This window comes from Sinocyclocheilus grahami, unplaced genomic scaffold, assembly GCF_001515645.1.
Source record: "Sinocyclocheilus grahami isolate Dianchi unplaced genomic scaffold, SAMN03320097.WGS_v1.1 scaffold13.1, whole genome shotgun sequence".
NCBI classification, from domain to species: Eukaryota; Metazoa; Chordata; class Actinopteri; order Cypriniformes; family Cyprinidae; genus Sinocyclocheilus; species Sinocyclocheilus grahami.
In genome coordinates, this window is record NW_015505192.1 from 1,486,865 (window position 1) to 1,509,178 (window position 22,314).

The 22,314-nt window shown below is 36.7% G+C and overlaps 2 protein-coding genes across 2 annotated transcripts in view; one reads left to right on the plus strand and one right to left on the minus strand.

Annotated features, from left to right (window-relative positions):
- Window positions 1-1,495: 1,495 nt before the first annotated feature.
- LOC107599394 (protein FAM110C-like) lies at window positions 1,496-2,452 on the minus strand. The gene has a single exon (XM_016290977.1). The coding sequence runs from the start codon at window positions 2,450-2,452 to the stop codon at window positions 1,496-1,498; it is 957 nt and encodes a 318-aa protein (XP_016146463.1).
- A 166-nt stretch (window positions 2,453-2,618) lies between these two features.
- LOC107598777 (low molecular weight phosphotyrosine protein phosphatase-like) overlaps window positions 2,619-22,314 on the plus strand; it is a 20,546-nt gene continuing 850 nt past the window's right edge. Inside the window, exons 1-5 of the mRNA XM_016290212.1 lie at window positions 2,619-2,638; window positions 9,947-10,020; window positions 10,687-10,800; window positions 13,750-13,811; window positions 16,884-16,989. Coding sequence (XP_016145698.1) covers window positions 9,991-10,020; window positions 10,687-10,800; window positions 13,750-13,811; window positions 16,884-16,989 — 312 coding nt within the window. The 5' untranslated portion in view covers window positions 2,619-2,638; window positions 9,947-9,990. The remainder of the gene's footprint in view (window positions 2,639-9,946; window positions 10,021-10,686; window positions 10,801-13,749; window positions 13,812-16,883; window positions 16,990-22,314) is intronic.

The following is a 22,314-nucleotide window of genomic DNA, read 5'->3' on the forward strand; positions in this document are numbered from 1 at the left end:
GCACTGTAAAAAATGACCGTGAATTTAACGGTAAAAGACTGTATAAATGCTACAGTAAAAACCTGTTAAATGGTTAACGGTAAATTCCCCTACTATAAACGGTGAAAAACTGTATTGGACATTACATGTATTGGACATAATTTTTACGGTAGTATACCGTTTTTGGAAGTGAAAAATACCGTATAATTTACAGTGAATAACCGTAAATTGACATTCCCAGAATTCCCTGCGTTACATTTCAAATTTGATGTTTTTTTGTTGAAATAACGATGTTTCTTCTTAGTTTTTTCTTATCAGTTTTGTATATTAGGGTTGTGTGTTACACCTAATGTTGTTAAATGAATGTTTATTGCATTATTTCAGTTTCATGTGTGTTACCATGATGGTGTTTAGTGTTTTGTGTGAATGACACTGTGCACCTTCTATATATGTTATTATTTAAAAGCTGCTTGTGATGGGCTTTGGTTCATCATGTGACTTTCTCATCACCATTTCTCATCACAGATTGTTTGACTCAACAATGCACACAATTGATCAAGTTACTTAAAATACCATTTCATATTTGCAAGGCAGAGCAGATATGGCTAGACAGTCAGCAGTCAGTCAGAATAAACAGACAACTTTGCACTTATGTGACACTGGCACAAATTAAATACACCCACACTGGGTGTGAATGTACTTGCTTTTTGTTCACCGCTTCTGCTGTTGTGCAACAATGGACAGAAGTGCTTGTTTGAAGCCATATCTTTCCATATCTCAGAACCAGGTGCTACCTTCTGCATTCCATAGCCTCGAATGTCATTTGTCTCTGTAAACTACAATGTATCCATAGATTCATGTGCAAAGGCAGTTTTCACATAACACAACAAAAATTAAACGCAAGGTAAATGCTATTCAAAAAAAATCTGACTTTTAATATATTGCAAAATCAAGTAACATGATATCTAGGTAGATAAAGTGGAATACGTAACCAGGATCAAGTACTGGCATGTAGAAATGGCTTAACCAAAACGGCTAAACAATACTGAGGTCCTAAAACCAGCAAGAGAATTAGCTGTTTTTGAGCCATGGGTTCTCTTTGGCATTTCATAGGGGCTTTTAGAATGGCACTTCTGCATGTATGAGTAAAATATGGACTCTGTACAGTAGTTAGCATTCCTTTAAGAAATGCTCATGTCAACATAAATTACACACTATACGTTGCTAACAAGCTGCTAAGTAAAAACTAAAAATACCACAGGGACCTGTTTGTGCTTGACTAAACTGTTGTAGTCCTTAAATAGCAATTTGTTACAGTGGCTTTCCGGTGTGATGTATAGCTGTATGTAATTTATGTTGTAGAACAAAATATTAACCGCAGACCTACTCACAAATCTTAGACCACAAGAAATAGATACATAGTAGCCTACTGAACGTTTTCAGTGCATATCTGTCAAGAACCCGGGTCATTTTATGCGTGAAACTTGCAAAAACGGCACTTTTAACATGACCCAAGTTAATCCAGATCTCGAAGCGTCTTTCCAGACTCCGCGGCATTTCTGCAACTGTAGAGCCACTTGATGATCCGAGCGTTGCGCTCGACAACTGATGACCCTTGACGCGCGGTCTCCTGCAACTCCTCCTCGTGCAGGCCGTCGCTGCTCCTGGAGAACCCGTCGTCTGACGTCGAGACGCTGATGCTCAGGATTTTGGAGCTGAGGTTGTCCGAGCGCGCGGAGAACTTTTCTCTGCCCAGGGACTCGATGACTTCACCCTCGAGGCCGCAGTATTTGAAGAACGCGTCGAAGTCCGCGAAGTTTTTCGAGTAGCGCGAACTGATGTCAGAGCTGGAGCGCGCCACCCCCCTCCGGCTCTTGCGCTCCTGCTCCTGGGTTTCTGCGACTATCCTGTGAGGAGGTCCTCTCGGCAAATCGTTTGTCTCACCCGAGTGGCCGTTTGAGATGGGTACATTTACCCGAGTGGCCTCTTTCCCGCAGTCCCTGCGTGTGGCGCATTCACCACCGCGCGCCTCAGAAAACGCGGTGGTCTTGTCTTTAATAGCGAATAACGACTTTTTAATTAATCGCCTACTCCCGCCAGGCGATCCTCTCAAGAGTTCACACTTCTGTCTGTATAATAAAATCGAGTCTCGTTTCTTCGAGCTGCTCCGTCTCACCACATTACTATCTTCTTCAGGCGACTGTATAGCCTCAACATCAGCACGAGCGGCGTTATTAACGGAACCGTGCCCGTTTGAAGACCCTCGGCTGCTCACGGAGGCAGACCCGATGGAACCGACCACTTGTTGGCTTTTTACATATTGAGGTTTAGTGGCTGCCAGCCTCTCCACCGCACTGACGCGTCCTTTATTCGCCTCACTTTCTCGCTCCATCTGTTTCCTCAAAAATTCGGGCCCCTTCACAAGAATGCGCGACGCGTCCACGTCGGCCGAGCCTTGCGTTTTCTTCAACATGATGCAGTCTGGATTAGTATTTTGTGTTAAATCCACAGCAGCTGTGTTGCGAAATGTGTTGAGGGGTCTGAAAGTTAGTACATAGTAGATGAGAACGCACTGACGCACACCTTTACCTGTTCATATTACTCATCTACTCCACCCACTAACAGGTCAAGGCAACGCGAGCTCTGGCACGAGGCAAAGGTAAGGAAACGTTGATTGTGACTTAACGTTTTCAGAACAGGGCTTGCAAATACTTTTAAATCTCTATGATTTTTTAAAAATAAGAATTAACCCTCATGTCATTTTCCGTGCATTTTGACCCAGAGAGGATTTTATTTTCCCTTATAATGTTAACTTGCTAACTTTACTCACACAAGGTATAACAACGTTCCAGGAAAATTTGGATACTTTTAGTACTTTTTTTAGGATTTCTTTCCCACCTTGTTGTAATGTTCCTGGTCAAAAATGACATGCCTAAAAAAAATTGCTTGTAAATCTCTCATAATGTTATATTATCATTTGTATTATCTCTTTTGTCAACTTGCTTTCTTTCAGTTAGCACAGGATTTGTTTTTCTTTTTGAAACTGATTTTTTGTCCATTTGTTTTTACTCAAAATACTGAGGTGCTGTCAGCTCAGATCTTTGAGGCCTACAGTACAATCAATCAGTCTCAAAAAAGAAAAACAAAACCTGTACTAATTGAAATAAAAGAAGCTGACAAAAAAGATCCAATATTTGGTGATAATATAGCATAATGAGAGATTTACAAGCAATTTATGATCAGGGACACCAAATTAGGAGTATCAGCAAATCACAAGGGTTAAACCGTAAAGAAATGTAAGGGAGGCCGGGGGTATTGTCAAACCTTTATAATCCAGGTGTGAAATACAGTTCATTGATATTTTGTGATAACAGATATCTTTTTAAAAGAATTTCATTCTTGACCTGATTCTTGTTTTTTTTCTCATCATCTGTTTATGCATTGTGTGGCCTGATTCAGTCATATTTCTCCCTTTGTGCAGGGTTGTAATGTCAAACAAAGTATAAAAAAAGGCAAACATCTTTTGACATCTGACCTGCTAAATGTTTGTTTGTTGTATCCTTGTGCATATGTGACTATCAAAAGTGGTCATTTCATAAGTGTTATCATGTGTCTGTACTTAATAAAAAGAAGCAAAACATATGCACTACACATACAACTTAATTGGGTTACACTCCTACTCTAATTAAAACCATTCTACAGATTTAGACTAATGTCAGAGAAACATCTAGATGAATGCAGGGTCTCCATGAAACCAGGAGATGGCAGCAGACATGAGGAGGTGTTGTACTGTTTGTGTATGAGAGCGAGAGAGTGCATGGTGAGCAGTTACTTCATAACATCTAATACGGTATACCTCATTTCTGATCAGTAAAATATCTTAGAATTGCTCTGGCTTTTCTCAGCCATATTCTTATCATTTTTATTTGGTGATCAATAAAATGACCAAAACAACTCTGGCCAGTAAGCATCCACTGAGAACACCCTAGCAACTACATAGCCACACATCAAAAACCACTGTAACAACCCCCATATCAACACCCTGGCAAGACTTTTTCCAGACTGGATTCCTGTGGAGTGTTTGTGCATTGCGCAATATGCAAAATGCACTAAATTGCAGACTTCATAAAGCAACTGTCCACTTCGCGTAACCCAGAATTAATTTATTCACTCAACCCAGAGTCAGAACCAGGAATTTGTGCAGATATAGTTTATGTGTTTTAAAGTGCCTGCTGTGCAGTTAGCTGGAAATTATCCAAGGCAATAACAGTACGCTAAAACCAATATATGGCTTCTCTGACCTCAGAGCTTCCAGAATTGTATATAGATCCAGACGAGATATAGGGTGAGACTCATTATCATGTCAATCTGGTCTGAAACATGAGAACATCTTTAAACCTTTAACATTCTGCATCACTTATACATCGCTAAATAAATATAATTGTATACAGATTGTATCAACACACCTATATTGGTATTGAACAGTAAGCCCAATCCAAATCCTGAAGGCTACAATGAGCTTTTCTCCTAAATTCAAAGCCCTCTTCATCGCATGTGAATTATAACATGTGAAGCCACAGCATGACAAATTACAACCAAAACCATGACCTTCCATTGCCTTGTTTACACATCTCACAAAGCAAATGGTTGTGATATGTCCATTCCAAACCTTAGAATGATCACTCAAGGTCTTTCTGAACAAATATATGAGTGATTCCAGACATGATCTCTGATAGAAAACAGCAATCTGATTGCATGACCTTCAAGGTTAATCATTTAGGTCTGGAGTGAGGTATGATTATGTCAACCTCAACACACAACCTCTACTAGATTGGCAAGGGTATTTAGGTCTTGAATAATGCATCACTGATGTCAACAGGACCAAATTATCATCTCTTTTTAAAAACCTTGGTAGAGTTTATCTCTACCTCTGAAGATTTAAAGGAATAGTTCATCTAAAATGAAAATGATCTGATAATGCATTCACCCTCAGGCGTTCCAAGATGTAGATTAGTTTGTTTCTTTATCTGAACAGATTTGGAGAAATTGATCATTACATTACTTGCTCACCATTGGATCCTCTGCAGTGAATGGGTGCCGTCAGAATGAGAGTCCAAACAGCTGATAAAAACATCACAGTAATCCACAAGTATTCCACACCTCTTCAGTCCATCAATAAATGTCTTTTGAAGTGATAATATGTGTTTGTATGAAACAAATCCATCATTAAGGTATTTTAACATTAAAGTGTCACTTCTGAGTACATAATCTATAATAAAATTTCCTCCAGTGAAAAAGTCCATTCCCTGTTGTCTTCTCACATCAAAATGCACCGACATATTTGTTTAGAACTGTTTTGGACTGTTTTCGCTTGTAAACGGTGCTTGATCCGTGAATATTTCTCTCCTGATTCAGACGAGATGACATTTTTCACTGGAGAAATAAATATTGTATATAGAGTACTCATATTTTAGCTGGAAGCAGCAGTTTGAAGATAAAGCTGTCTTAATGTTGAATTTGTTTATTAAAAACAGCCCACTAATGGATTATTTATGTTTTTATCAGCTGTTTGGACTCTCATTCTGACGGCACCCATTCACTGCAGGGGATCCATTGGTGAACAAGTGGTGTAATGATAAATTTACGATGAAAAAACAAACTCATCTACATCTTGAATGGCCTGAGGGTGAGTCAATTCTCGGATGAGTTTTCGGATGAACTATTCCTTTAAGAAAAGTTCAAATTCGGAAACAAGTTTAACATTCACTCAAATCTGAGTGGTATTTTCTGCAAACAGCATATTGTGTCCGTATGCAAGGCTAAAGATGTTAATGTGAAGACATAATTAATGAAAGTTCCAAGATTTGCTCATTACCAAGAAGATTTGTGTGCTGAGCAGCTGCAAACCAGCTGAATTTCAATTTGTGAATACAGCATGTATGAGCTGCACAGATCAAGTCAAATAGATCAATATCTGTTGTGTTGCATAATCCAGTCAGTCAAAACCAATAGAATGACTGTCAGTGAATATCGGTTTTGTTGTTGTACAGAGAAGCTATTCTGGATCTCTCAGTAAGTTGGATTCATACATCACCTCACTTAAAGTTTGGCAATGCTTTAGTCACTGACCTTGGAATATGGTTTTCATTATATCTCTAACTGGTCATTCTCTTTGACAGGTTATGCATCAACGCCAAAGCAGGAAAGCTGACAAACCTATTAGTATCTCTAGAGTGGAATTATTTACCTACAAATACTCTCACTTATCTATGGAAATCACCAGATTTTTAACATGCATAGGAATCCCTTTGTGCCATATTCTAGTCTTCAGTGTCACATGATCCTTCAGAAATCATTCTAATATTCAAGCCCCTGCCCCTTTAATTGCCAGTGCTAAAGTGAATTTTCTGTCCTATCGAGGTGCCCCTAGAACACGATTTCTGCTGAGGGTGATCCCACCTGCCCTGGGAACGTGATTTCTTCCCCTGCCCCTGCGGAGGTCTGTGCAGGCCACTGACACTGAAGTATAATCTGGTTTCATAACAGAGACCAAGTATGGCTAAGCAGGCCGGGCAGAAAACTGAATAATACTGCAATCTAAACTTGTTCTAAATATGGTCTGGAAAACAGGACTTTCCCACAACCTGACCACTTAGATCTGTATATGCTATTGTGCTGTTTAAGGGGATAGTGATACCAATAATAGAATCGGGACAGATTAGGCTTAGGAAAGCCTGAGAAAAGTTTCTTAGTCATAACTGTGTAGCTTACTGGCAAAACATAATATGAAACCTTTACTCGAAGATGGGCTCTGGATCCTCTATGTCAGTGGTTCCCAATCCTGGTCCTGGAGAACCCCCAACACTGCACATTTTAGATGTCTCCCTATTCAAACACACCTGATTCAACTCATCAGCTCATTAGTGAAGACTCCAAGACCTCAAATGTGTCAGATAAGAGAGACACCAAAAACGTGCAGTTTATCTGCCACATTAGATGCGGTGTATGTGCTGCCTTTACAGTGTAAATACAACAAATAGGCCTACACTCTTAAAAATAAAGGTGCTTCAAAAGGTTCTTCAAGCGATGCTATAGAAGAACCATTTTTGGTTATTGCCAGTTGTGTAGGAATATGTCTTATAGTGAGTGTATGAGAGAGTGGATGAAAGTGAAAGTGTGAGTCAGGCTTTCGCTTTATTTATGTTATGAAATACTGTCAGCAATGGAAGTCCTTAGAGGCCATGGATTAGTAATATTTTTCTGTCTCGTTTTCTTGTGATCGAGACTTAGTTATCTCGTAATCTTGACATAACAAATTGTTTTCGTGTGATAGCAACTTGATTATCCCGTGATCTCAACATACCGTAAGTTATTTTCTCTGATAGCAACTTGATTATCTCGTGATCTCGACATAAGTTGTTTTCTCGTGATCTCGACATATCAAAAGTTGTTCTCATCATCACGACTTAATATTTTCTCATGAACTTGACATAGCAAAAGTTAATTGTTTCCTCATTATCACAACTTAATTTTCTGGTGATCTCGACACAAGTTGTTTTCTTGTGATTGCAGTTATCTCGTGATCTCGACATACCGTAAGTTGTTTTCTTGTGATAGCAACTTGATTATCTCGTGATCTCGACATGTTGTTTTCTCTGATCGCGACTTCATTCTTTTGTGATCTTGACATATCAAAAGTTATTCTCTCAGTATCACGATAAAAAAAATTTCTTGTTCTCGACAAAAAAAGTGAATTGTTTTCTCATTATTATGACTTTATCTCGTGATCACGACATAAGTTGTTTTCTTGTGATTTCGACATATCAAAAGTTGTTCTCTCGTCATATCGACTTAATATTTTCTCATGATCTCGACATATCAAAAGTTGTTTTCTCGTTATCACAACCTAATTTTTTTTTCATTATCTCGACATAAAATTTAATTGTAATTACACAACTGCGCCAACAGGTGGCACTATAGAACTGAATATAACAGATGGGGTGTTGCATACTGTATATCCACTTTACTGTATGCGTTTGGGACAGAATTAGGACCTTCTTTGTGATTGCAATTTGCAGTAGCCCCTCACTGCAGAACACAAGATCCAGGGGGCGTGGTTGGATCCGGGTGGAGATTGGTAGGTTTAGAGGTGGAGATGGATGGGTTTAGAGATCAGGGGGTAAAGATGGGTAGGTTTAGGTCAGGGGTAGGCAAGTTCGGTCCTAGAGAGCCGCAGTCCTGCAGAGTTCAGTTCCAACCCTAATCAGACACACCTGAACAAGCTAATCAATGTCTTCAGGATTACTAAGGCTATAGGCAGGTGAGGTTTTTTTCAGGGTTGGAGCTGAACTCTGCAGGACTACGGCTCTCTAGGACCGAACTTGCCTACACCTGGTTTAGGTATATTTAAGATGGGAGGAGTTGGATCTGGATCAACCACGCCCCCTGGATCTTGTGTTCTGCAGTGAGGACCATCTCGCAATTTGTGCAGTATTGTTCATTACTGACATTTAATTAACTCAAAAATGTGAAATGCTTGAATCAATATGATTATATTGTGAATCTGTTATTAAGTTCTTGTTAGATGCGTGACTCATCACAGTTTCACCACCACAATGGCGTTCCGTGTGATAAACACTGATCTATATGATCTCTGTTATAGGCTAGATCAGTGGTGATAAATTAACTGCTTACTAAAACCAAGGCTGACCTCACTGTATAGTATTCTGTTTGCACCTATATCTTTATTTGTGCACCTTTGAGGTAGCTACATGATTGTTAGTTAATAAGCAGGGATGTTGTGCTTATCTAGGACGCGCTTTAACAACGCATTTGTAATGCGCATCTTTATCCTTATTTTTAATCTTTATTGTTAATCATTATTGATAAGATATGTGATTTATATATGTAAAATGTGTATAGGCTAATCTAATTTAGTGATGTTATACAGTGTTGTAATCTTTTTCTACATTTCTTTGTAGGAAACACACACACACACACACACACACACACACATAAACTCTCTTTTCAAACAGCTCCCCAAGCTTGTAAATCACATGATATTAGTCATGGCATGTCCTACATGACTAATACAAACCACAAACAAATTATATATAATTTTATTTCAAATAAAAGGAAAATAAAGTGAGTTGAATGAATCCAAACAGCTCTAACATATTTTTGAATAGTTCTCTGCATCCTTCTGAAGGCGCTCTGCCTGTGTTTGTGGTGTTTATCGCTTTGACCATTTATTTATTTATTTATTTAGTCATTTAGCAGACGCTTTTATACAAAGCGACTTACAAATGAGGACAATAAAAGCAGTCAAAACTAACAAAAGAGCAACAATATAAGTGCAAATGACAAGTCTCGATTAGCCTAATAAGTAAACACTACTTTTCAAAAGTTCGGAGTCAGTAAGTTTGTGTGTGTGTGTGTGTGTGTGTGTGTGTGTGTGTGTGTGTGTGTGAAGAAAACCGTACTTTCATTCAGTAAGGATGTGTTAAAATGTATCAAAATTGACAGTAAAGATGTTTACAGTGGGAAAAAAAACTTAAATTTCTATGTTCTTTTCAATTTTTTATTCAGCGAAGAATCATGGGGAAAAATGTATCAGTTTCTAAAAAAAAAAAAAGTAATGTAAGCAGCACAACTGTTTTCAACATTGATAGTAAGAAATCTTACTTGCGCATACTAATTGTGGTGTATATATACATTTACAAAATGTATATAGCAAACAAGGAAAAATAAGTCTATAGTAAGATCAGTCTTAAAATATACAGATCTAGTGTGCTTTGCTATGCTGTTTGTCAAGTTAACTTGACATAATGCTTGATTTTCTATATGGCAAAAAAAGTGATATTGTGTATATGTTTGTGCATATGGCATTTACTCAGAATAATTAGATCACATATAAACCTTGCCTACTAAAATAATACATATCTTCTTCCCTTTCCTCAATACCCAGGGAATATCTGCAGATCCCCGATCGCTGAGGCTGTTTTCCAGAAAATGGCTACAGACAATGGGGTGGTGGACAAGGTAAGTCGCTGCATGTGGTGCTTCTTTTACTGAATGAGCCGAGGTATACATTAATATGTGCTCCTGGCTTACTAAGACTCACAACTAATTGCATGTGCTTTAGTGAACTGATTGTGACAATGCATCATCTTCTGGATGAAAGCTTTTGGCTGGTCTTGAAGTTTGTTAATATTAAGTGATCTAGTAGGTATGTAACAAAGCGACATCTGCACTCCAGAGCTAAAGCATTTCATAAATATTTTGAGGTACTTTTAGCCTCGCACCTCATGTACCCTTTGTTGCGAGTATCATGATCATTCTTATTTTCCAGGTACGCTTGCTCTTGTGGAGATTTGACTTTATTTCTAAGGTTGCACAAGAGACAAACATGAAATCATAAAAAAAAAATGCTGTTTAAAAAGTTTGACAAGGAGAATAAGAGTCAAAGCCTCGTGAGGCAAAATACAAAGAACCGGTGTCAGATTCATTCCAGCCTCAAAGTTTAAGGCCAGAAATATTCAAATATGAAGACTTGGCCAGCACGGTCCCATTGAACATGCTTAACTCAGCGGTAACAAACCGCTATATGGTAACATAGTTTTTCAAAAAATTCAGTTTGTGTGTGTTTATACATATTTATGTGTATTGCTGTTATCATCATAATGCCTTATGTGTGTGTGTCTTCAGTGGAGAATAGACAGTGGCGCCACATCCACCTATGAGATCGGAAACCCCCCGGATCACCGCGGTCAGGCCTGCATGAAGCGACACGCCGTGTCTATGAGGCATGTGGCGCGGCAGGTACGGTGGGGTCCTAATTAGCACTCAAAGCTAGAACCGTGTTCTCTGTGTGTGTTACAGTGGGTTATAGACTCTGGTGCCACCTCAGATTGGAATACTGGCAGCACTCCTGATGCCCGTGGTCTGGCCTGCCTCAGGAAACATGTCATAGAGACAGATCACAGGGCACGACAGGTACTGCAGATGTGGGATTTTGTGTGTACGTGTGTTATAGAATGAGTGCAAGAAGCTTTCAGCAAAGTAGACGACACATTTATCATAATACCACTCATATGGAAACCTCAAATGTACACAACTGAAGGCAATTTTGGCAGGAGAGCTTATGTTAGCATTATCTAATCACAATTTACAGCCAAAGGCACTTCATCTTTGTCACACACCATAGATTTTTTATCTTTTTCCGTATTTTTAAATTCTTGCTTATAAATTGATTTTGACAGGCATCCACTGCCTATCTGCTGTTGATTCCTCTTCTCCATCTCCCTCTGTGTTTTCTGCCATTTTTCATCTTTCTTGTACATTTCCTGGGGAAAATTCAAACAAGTTTGTTGTTTTGAATTGGCTTCCAAGTAGTGTTTGGTCGGTATTTTGATAAAAAAAACAGTTGCTCCGTAATGTATCATCAACATATCCTTCATAGCACATACATAAATCATAAAGACATATTTTTTTTAGAGAAAACTTTCTTTCCAGGGAAACCATACTGGTGCTGCTACTGGGCAGAAAACGCAACTGTCCCACAAACAAACATAGCATTTTTTTTATTGTTCTTTTTGTTTGTTAAAGCCTGTTCGATAACTAACAATAACTAAATTAGCGTCCTCACCAATGCACAATAACTTTGTTTATCATAAGTGCGCACTGCTGTTATGTGGTCTGTCGCTTTAATTGCTTAAGCACTTTAAAGTTAGTGGATTTTGATTGGCTATAAATGATTTTTTTTATCGTTCATCAGCTGGAAAGTGATTCCAATGGTATCGCTCCTCTGAATTGCGAAATGTAAACTCAGAATTGCAAAATAAAAAAAACCCAGTCAAATTCTTTTTTCTCAGAATTGTAAGAAAAAGTTGCAATTACCTTTTTTATTCTTTTTTTTCGATACATTATCGTGACTGCAGTAAATAAACATAAAACAACTTTAATGTTACCCAAACTTTATTTTATTTCCTAGAAAGCATTTTCGTAGAAGTGAACAGCTACACACGTATGCCAAGGTCACTAAATCTGACAAGGCCGCATTAAAATTTTTCTGAAATCCATTTCCTTTTTAATACAATGTTTAATTATTTGGGAATTGAGGATACTAATTGCTAAAGTTTTGCAAGCAAAATTTTTGCTCAATCTCGCTTGATAAAAGACAGCTGCTCATCATTATATTATATTATTGTATTGTATTGTACTATATTATATTATATAGTTTCAAAAACAGTCAGAATGGTAAAAAAAATTATGATTATAATGATAAAGCAAGCAATAGCACTCATACAGCTTGTCTAAAAAGATTGTTTTATGAAGTAAATTAACCTGTTTTACCGCACCACTTATTTGGCCATTTTCATCATTTTTTTCTTCCTGGCTTTTTAAAAAAAAAATTTTTAAAGGGGTCATATGATGCGATTTCGAGTTTTCCTTTCTCTTTGGAGTGTTACAAGCTCTTCGGGAATAAGATGGATAAGATCCCTAAAGTTGCAAAGACTAAAGTCTCAAACCCAAAGAGATATTCTTTATAAAAGTTAAGACTGGTTCACACCCTCCTAAAATGCCTCGTTTAAACACGCCCCCACATGTCTAACTTTATTGTCATTCTTCCACATACACAGTATACAGAAGAACGAAATGTTGTTTCTGACGGACTAAGGTGCAAAGACTCTGACAAAACAAGTATACACACGTGTTCATGACAACAGGGATCAGACATAAGAGCACATTAAATATAACAAGCAATAAACATGACGAGCACAATAAATATAACAAGGCAGAAGTGTTGAGGTAAAGATAGAAATGTGAAATTGCAGGAATGTAAGAAATGTTAGAAGTGTAAGAATAAAGTGCTTGTGCACAATTGAGGTGGCTCAGAGCAGATATTACACCAAATACACAAAATAATGTTTTTCTTTTAGCAACATCATATGACCCCTTTAAAGCAAATCGCAACCTGTATGGCACATGCAATAACTTTGCAGCTTCATTGAAACTTGTCAAACGTTAAGTTGGCCGCTGCATCACCTTGCCTGAAATATATATTGTTTGACCTATTAGTGTCAGACTAAGAGAAACTCCTAACTCGCGAGCTTTCCACCCACATATTCCAACCGTCAGTCATATATTCCAGTCATGTGGGCAGGCTTTAGTTCGGCCTTTAGAGGTCAGGTTCACACGAGGCTGTATAGAGCTGAGCTCACACTAAAGACATCTTTGTCCCGTTGACCTCACAAATCAACAGCCCCCAATTATACAAGAAAGCCCTTGTAGCCAGGCAGGCATTCCTTGTTTTTCCCCTTCACGTATGTGTCCAGTTTTTGCGCTTTGTTGTTTTTGTAAATTGGAAACATATATTCTTATTATGACTGACTCTGCACGATAACGTCCCAAATGAATCATGTGTTCTTGCTCAATATATGCACACACTTACATGCAGCCACAGATGTGCTTTGATCCGTTTCAACTCTGTCTCGAGTGAGGGAAGCGAATGTTCGAACAGACAAAGACAGCACATCTACTCGCTCTCTGGCCCTTTGCTCATGTTCCCTGGTGCTTGTCAAAGCCAGCACCGTGCTCTTTTGGCGGCAGATTTGTCTTTTTCAGTGAAAGACAGGAAGAATTAGAGAGGAAAATGGTGAGACCGGGGTGGATGTGGGCCGAAATCACTGGCCCATGCTTAATGGGTCACCGCAGGGCAATGTGAATAAAGTGTTACAAGCGTTACTCATACGGTCTTTCTGTTGTTAGGTCACCAAAGAAGACTTCATGACTTTTGATCACATCCTCTGCATGGACGAAAGCAACTTGAGGTACGTGCAGAGGTTCAATTGGTATTTTGGAGGTGGGAAAACCATAAATCTGTTTATTCTGTTGCCTTATGTAAGATAAAACACTCTCGCCCAACCTCAAAAGCATTACCTTAAAATTTGTATTATACAATGTGTTATGATACATTAAAAAAAGAAAAAAAAAGTGATTTACTATCACTTTTTTTTTTAATCAATTTAACACGTCCTTGCTGAATGAAAGTATTTGTTTCTTTCAAAATTAGAAAGAAAAAAGTTTACTGAAACCAAACTTTTGAAAAGTAGTGTTTATTGTTACAAAAAATATATATTTTAAATCAATGCATCAAAGAATCCTGGAAAAACCTATCACAGGTTCCAAAAAATATTACCGTAATCAGCCTAACTGTTTTTAACATTGATAATAAATCAGCATATTAGGATGATTTCTGAAGGATCATGTGACACTGAAGACTGCAGTAATGGCTGATGAAAATTCAGCTTTGCATCACAGAGATAAATTATATTTTGAAGTATATTAAAATAGAAAACTGTTACTTTAAATTGTAATAATATTTCACAATATTACAGTTTTTTTCTGTATTTTTGATGAAATAAATGCACCCTTGATGAGCAGAAGAGACTCCTTTAAAAACATTAAAATTCTTACTGATCCCAAACTTTTGAATGGCAGATAGATAGATAAATGCTACCGTTCAAAGAAATTAATACTTTGGTTCAGCAAGTACACATTAAATTGATCAAAAGTGACAGTAAACATATTTATTGATACAAAAGATTTCTATTTTAAATAAATGCTGTTTTTGTGAACTTTTTATTCATCAAAGAATTCTGAGAAAGTGTATCATGGTTTCCACTAAAATATTAAGCAGAACAACTGTTTTCAAAATTGATAATAAAAAACAAAAATTCTTGAGAAGCACATCAGCATCACAGGAACAAATTACATTGTAAAATATATTAAAATAGAAAAGTGATTTTTTTTAAATAATTGAACTGAATATTTATTTATTTAACTTTTTTTGTTGTTGTTTTTTACACTGTTTTTTAAATATATTCCAAGATCTATTTATTATTAAATATTATAAGGCTATTCGTCTCTTGTCTATATTACTGGCTGCCTTTTACTTCTACTACTATGTGTTTCTGGCACTTTCTTGTTTTATCCTCCTCAAAGGGATATTTTGAGGAAACATTTGCTGAGAATTTGAGAAAAGTGGGACTGAGTTTGCGTCTCGATGTGTTCACAAGTACAAAAGTGATGAGCAGCAATAAGGACCTTGACATTTGCTGAGCATAGGAAATGACTCCCACCTTATCTCTTAACCTGTCTTCTGTCATAAGTATGATGAGTGAAACTGAGTGAATGAATTATACATTACTTGGATCTGTCAACACTGCAGAATGCAACAAACATTCTGTGGCCGTACCTTATGAGTCTGATATGGGTAAGAAAATGAAGTAAAGGGGGCAGGATGTGGGGATGTGGGGGGATATTGTTGGAGTCACAAGTTCCTGCTGGAACCGGTGTTATTAAGAAGATTACGGAGTTCTTTAAATTCCTTGTCTTTGCTCTGTGGTTCTAGGTCTCAGCTTTTCTCTTCTCCGATGCTCAGCACGACGGACTGACACAATATCATCTCGCAGTCGTGCTTAGCGATGATTGTCTGTCTTGGGTTAATCAGAGTTGAAAATATACACATGAAGACATCAATTCTTGTATTTTTCCTTCTGTATTGTGACGTTATGCGTGTAGGTGTATAGGTGTTAATTGTTAAAGGTCTGAGATGTTAATTCTTAAGGTCATAGGTTCAGACCTGGAAGGGATGATCCCTGAACTGGAGAGTTAATGAGACCCCCTCCTGGTCAAGATGCCAGACCCCCAGCACAAGTATTACAAGTGTGTCAAATATTCCTTGAGATTCCTGCATTCTGTGTTTATTCCTGTGATGCAAAGCTGAATTTTCAGCCTCATTACTGCAGTCTTCAGTGTCACATGATCCCTCAGAAATCATTCTAATATGCTGATTTGCTGCTCAAGAAACAGTTGTGCTGGTTAATATTTTTTTCAGGGTTCTTTGTAAAATAAAGCATTCAAAAGAGCAGTATTAACTTAGAGAAATCTTTTAAACATAAATGTCTTAAATGTCAATTTTGGTAAATTTACTATACCCTTGCTGAATAAAAGTAATAATTTATTTCAATAATTATAAAAAAAAATTAAAGACTTGAAACTTTTAGTTTATAAAAAAATATATGTGTGTGTGTGTGTATATATATATATATATATATAAAATGTGTAAAAGTTTTACTGTTGAGTTGACACTGTATTTTTCACTGGAGCACTTTTAGATGCATAAACCCAAAGAGAAATATAAAACTATGGCTGGCAATAGAATAAAATATTTTGTAATTAATCCATGTTATCAACTATGACTTTTGCCCTAATAACTCCTAATTTGCTGCTTATCAATAGTTAGTAAGGTAGTTGTTATGTTTAGATATGAGGTAGGATTAAGGGATCTGAAATATGGTCATTCAGAATGAGGCATTAATATGTGCTTTATAAGTACTAATATGCTAATAATATGCATGCTAGTTATTAGTGAAAATTGGTCCTTAAAATAAAGTGTTGCCATTTATCTATATTATTTTATTTTTTCACACTATTTTTCCCTCAAGTTTGAAAACTAGAGAAAGAGGATCTGTGTGTGTTCAGACAACCCACCGACTCATTTGAAGATATGTAGTTTTGCACATCCTTAGTATTTATTGTTTGTTTTTAATATCTTTGTTGTTCACGATTAGTCACATCAGCTATCACTACCTAGGCACTGTTATGTGTTATGAATAATAAAACATTTTCAGCTGTTTGGTGTGTGTTGTAATGTCTTGCTCCTGTGAGACTTGCAGAAAGAACTGTCAGATCCTGTCAAGTTTCATTGCTGCTTAAATCATATTCCTGAGTTAGTCTGAAAGAAAAGAAGAGATCGCACCACTGATACGAATCAGATTATGAATCAGTCCATTGGCTGCACAGGATCTAAAGCGTATGTGTGTACGGTTTTCTTACAGAGATCTGAACAAGAAGGCAAGCAGCGTGAAAAACAGCAAAGCCAAGATTGAGCTGCTCGGCTCCTACGATCCTGAAAAACAGCTTATTATCCAAGACCCATACTATGTAAGTGTACACACATGCACACAGCAGGATCAGCCCCAATCCCTGGTCGTTTATTGCCAAATACTCAATCAAAGTGGCAAAAGGCCCAAAATTAAATTTATATGATATCTTAGGGTTCATCTGACACTCACTATTCCAGCTCAGTCCGACTCCAGCTGTTAACTAGTGTGGGAACCGCTTTGGATCAACCTAACATTAGTAGATTATTTTGATGTTTCCCACAACAATCACTCCCTTTTAACATTTCTTCTTGTATGATTCATAATGATTCATATTTTCACGTTTTGGATATTACTTATTTGGATGTTGAAATACTTCTATCCAAGGTTAATGTGACAACTGTAGGTAAGGTTGCTTTTCTCAAAGACTTGAGAATCCTGACTAGTCTGTCTTTGACAGACAGCATTGACTTTTTGCATTTTCATGCTAGTAGGGGTCCTCGTGTATTCAAAGCCGTATGACTTTCTTTCTTGGAAAACAAAAAGAGTTACATGCAGTTACAGTGAATTGGTGCGTTCAAATCATTTCAGAAAGGTCATATTTACAAGTTGAACGCACATGAGCAGCACAGCAAAGATGTAATTACGAGTGGGGAACTTTCTTTAAGCCCAGAGTTTCCGAATTGGGGGTGTATCAGTGAGAAAATATTGTAGATGCAATAAATGCAGCGTCTCTGTAAATTTGTTGAAATGAATTAAATCATAATTTTTTTTCCAATTACAATAAACCTAGCTATGTCAGAATACCATAGTATTGTACCATTATGATAGAATATATAATGATTCCATTTACAGCACCTTCATAAATTGAATATAAATGAAAAAGCTCAAGTTTTATGAAGTAGATGAGCTGATTCATTGAAAAGATCCGACTCAAAAGAATCAATTTTGAGTTGATTGAATCAATCAGAATCAAGAACCAATCAGACATTGCTCATGATTTGGACATATTTCTATAATGAAGTTTCTTTAATGAGACCTAGGGTGAAGATCAGGATTTTCAGTGAATAATGACTAAAGATTTGGAATATAGCACACACGTTGTATGGACCACTTTTATGATGATTTTGCATCCTTTTTGATGAGAGATTTAGCTAGGGCTGGGCAATTTTTCCGATTTTATTGACTAATTTAAATATAATGTTTTGCCACGATTATGTTTTTGAAAGCGAGGATTTGCAGTTTCATGCGCGGGATGCTGCAAAAGACACAAGCGCAACACGTCATGGAATAAACCATGGAAAAGCAAAAACTACTACTGTATGTTTGATATTTCATATTTGCATGATGGTGACAGGTTGAAAGGCGTTGTTATTTTTGTTTTACATAACATTTAATAGTCTACTGATGTTAAACTTTTAGGCATTTTTCATTGAATTGTTTTGACATTGAGTTGACTAGGGATGCATCGGAATGAAAATTCTGGGCCGAAGCCGAAACCGAACAAAATGAAACACTGGGCAGAATACCGAAAATGGTTTTTCGAGTTTTTTCCCCCAATGTACTTTTGCCAATTTGTGTTCACCATTGCATAAATTAAATAGCACCAAAATGTGCTTTTTACTGTTTTGTCTTGCTTTTCAAAGAGGAAAATAAATTGCAAAACAACAATTAAAAAATATTTAACACTTAACATTTTTACCGTTCTAGCAGACACTATACCAACAAAGCACAATTTAACTTAAAATGAATGAGTTAGTAAAATAATGTTTTTTGGCCATCAGACCCCCTTCTTGAATCAGGCATGTATCTTTTACTGTACAATTAAAAGCAGCTTTGCTGAGAAGAGACAGGTATAGAAAATATTACAGGTCTTAATTTGAACACTATGTGTGAATGTTATTAACAGAGCTGTTGTAATGATTATTATCATTATTATTGTCTTACTTTTTATTTTATTTTACAGAACAACAGTAAAATTACAATACTAACATTTATGAATGTTGATAGAGTTCTTGCTGTTTCTCAACTTTTATTTTGGCGGAAATGTGCAGGAAGACCTCAATGCTTCTTTTTGTTGACAGCAGATTTATAAATGAGTCTCATTACGAATATGTTGTACGTATTGCATTGTCAAATGCCTTGTAAAAATTCATAAAAATGTGACTGAGCAACTGACGAGTAACACTGTTTCAGCGCTGTCAGAATACATGCAATGCGTGCGTGTATTAGAAACCATAACATTCTGCAGTTTATTTACTTATTGTTTAAGCCCATTTCACGATTTCAATCATCGTACACTAACCAGCAACAATCACTCCTTCCTCTTTTCATCGAAGACATGCGCTGCAGTACTAAACAGTCTCTTGCTGTCGGTGATTGTAATGATTTTTGCGTCTTTCTCAGACAGTTTTAAATGCTTCCACACTGCTGACATGTGTGCTGCATTATAAAGAATGCGTGCCTCTCACTCTGCGCTGGTTGCTATTTGATCGCGTCACGTCATTGTTGGGTACAATTTATTCTGTCTTTTCGCTTATTCGGCTTATAATTTCGGTTGCCGAACATTCGGTGCATCCCTAGAGTTGACCTCTAAAACTGAATGTCTTTTTTGGCTAAGAAATATTTAGCATTTTTATTATTCTATGTTATTTCTGAACATATAGAACATGTTGAAGACAAGTTTGTACAATATTTGTCTTCATATCTCATGCTTCATATTTAAAAAGTCGTTTGTTTTATGTTGTAGGGCTGGGTTTTTTGACACAAATTTCACAATTTGATTTAATTAGCCTTCACGAGCTTGCGATTCGATTCAATATCAGTAATTTTGGATATAAATCAGGTACAGGACATGGCAAATTTTCTCAAGGAAAAAAAAAATCTCTCAACTAATGCTGTAAAATATACCTTGAGAGTCAATAAGGTTGAAATTTGCTGGTTTGTATACAAACACTTAAAATATACTCAAAGTTTTTGTAATATTAAAGTTGCAATACTAACTTTAACTTTAAATTACATAATTATATTTCTACTCCAATTCGTTTTTTTAAAATATGAACATTTAAATGGTGGTTGTCAATTAAATTAAATTAATTAAATATCGAAGAACAGTCAAAAAATTCTAATGAATATGTTATATGGTACATATTTAGCAAAATGCTCTTCTCTAGAGTTCATTTTTCTAGCTGACTAAATGAGTTCATGGTCACCGAATATGTTTTTCTGTGGTAAATGTGACGTTACATGACAAGCTATTGTCATCTTCCCGCGTTTGCAACACTGATTTAGTGATTACATGAGACAGGATACAGATTTCGGTAAGTTGTACTCTTTCCTTTAACATACATTCAGATGTTTATTAATGTTTATTTCATGCTGTAACTGCTATTAAAGTGGAGGAGACGATCAGTTCACAGCGATCTGTCACTCCACATTAAACCGTGCCAAAATGGCATTTAACGTTACATGACAAGCTATTGTCATCTTCCCGCGTTTGCAACACTGATTTAGTGATTACATGAGACAGGATACAGATTTCGGTAAGTTGTACTCTTTCCTTTAACATACATTCAGATGTTTATTTCATGCTGTAGCTGCTATTAAAGTGGAGGAGACGATCAGTTCACAGCGATCTGTCACTCCACATTAAACCGTGCCAAAATGGCATTTAATAATAGCTTATTCCAATTTATAGGATGGGAGGCGCGCTACTATGTTCCATTCATTATCTGACTACTATGTTGACCACTTCATATGTGGTGCACTTGAAATAGAACTTTCTTTAAGCAGATGGTTAATAAAGAGAATGTTACTTGAATCATGTTGTAATAACATTAAGTTGACTGACTTAAATGGTAAGAAATCATTCTGAAAAAAATCTAGATTTTATTTTTTGCCACATCGCCCAGCCCTAGCTTTAGCCCTCCTTCTATTGTTATTGCATGGAAAAGAGCGTCCACATTATTCAATGCATCTCCTTTTGCGTGTCATGGAGGACAGTCATATGGGTTTGTAACGTCAAGGTGAATAAATGATGCCAAAATGTTCATTTTTGGATGCACCTTTTAACAATTAGGTCAAAAACTCTGGATGAATCTGTGGTTTTTCTACATCTGTTAATGTGAAGCCAATGTAAGGGTATTATTTAGTGTTTTAAACAGAGGTGTTTAGTGTCACAAACACTCAATTATGACAGAACGGTTGGTTTCGCCAACATATAAAACCACAAAACTGATGTTTGGAGGGGAAGCATTGTCGATTATGAGAGATGATAGGGAGGGACCGGGTTCGTGTGTTGGGAAATAGAAAATGGAAAGAACCTTGATGGGCCACCCCAACTGAGATCATTAGCATTCCTCCTCCAGACACTGTCAGGTCATCCCACTCACACCACCAGCTCTCCAAGACACATCTGTGAAGATCAACAAACTTGCTTTTCGGCGAGAGGATGACTAAAGACTGATTCAGGGCACATTTTGAAGAAGTTTCGCTAGGCTGAAGGCTTCCAGCGCATGTGTGTCACAGCCACGCTAAGGTTGTTGAAGATAATCCTGGAAGGTATAAAGTTGGATGTTTCCTCTAGTGTTTCTTTATGGCTGACAGCCAGCTGGCTGAAGTAGGTAGGCCTTTTTACCATGACAGAATAGGAAACTGGCCTTATCGTCGGACAGTTTGCCAGCCAGATACGCTTGGGGTGATGATCACTCTTCAGATAGCTGAGATTTCCTGTTTAGTCCCCCAAGATTCAAGTGTGAGAGGAAGTGTGGTCCTTTGAGTGCAGTTTCTTTTGATGGTGATGGTACATTGTGTGTCCAAAGATGAGATCCACGACTATTTTAGCATTTGAACTTCTCAAACTGAGCTAATAGAAGAGCCTGATGGTTAACCGTTATTGTTAACAAAAATGAAACTATTAAACATTGATTTTGGTAACTGAAATAAAATAAAAATATAAATATTAGATTATAAACATAAACGAAAATAAGAAATGTTGCCTTGGCAAATGAGATGAGAAGTCAAAGCACTAAAATGACTAAAACTGAAATAAAATAAAGCTAAATATACATTTAAACAAAATGACAAAAGCACATAGAATTTAAATGAAAATTGAAAATTTTAAAAATAAAAGCCAATTCAGAATAGGAATAAATACTATAATAGTATAAATAATATTAAAATAACACTTGTGCAAATCCTTTATTATATTTTTTGCATGCTCAGTCATATTTTTATTCTTCCATATTGCAGTCTATAGAAATGTTCATTTCTTCTATTTTTGTACTTTTAGATTTAGATTGACCTTTTACATCATCTAATCCTCACTTAAGTTAATTTTTAAAAACACAATAAAACAGACTATTGGAGAATGTTTTACAAGAAAATA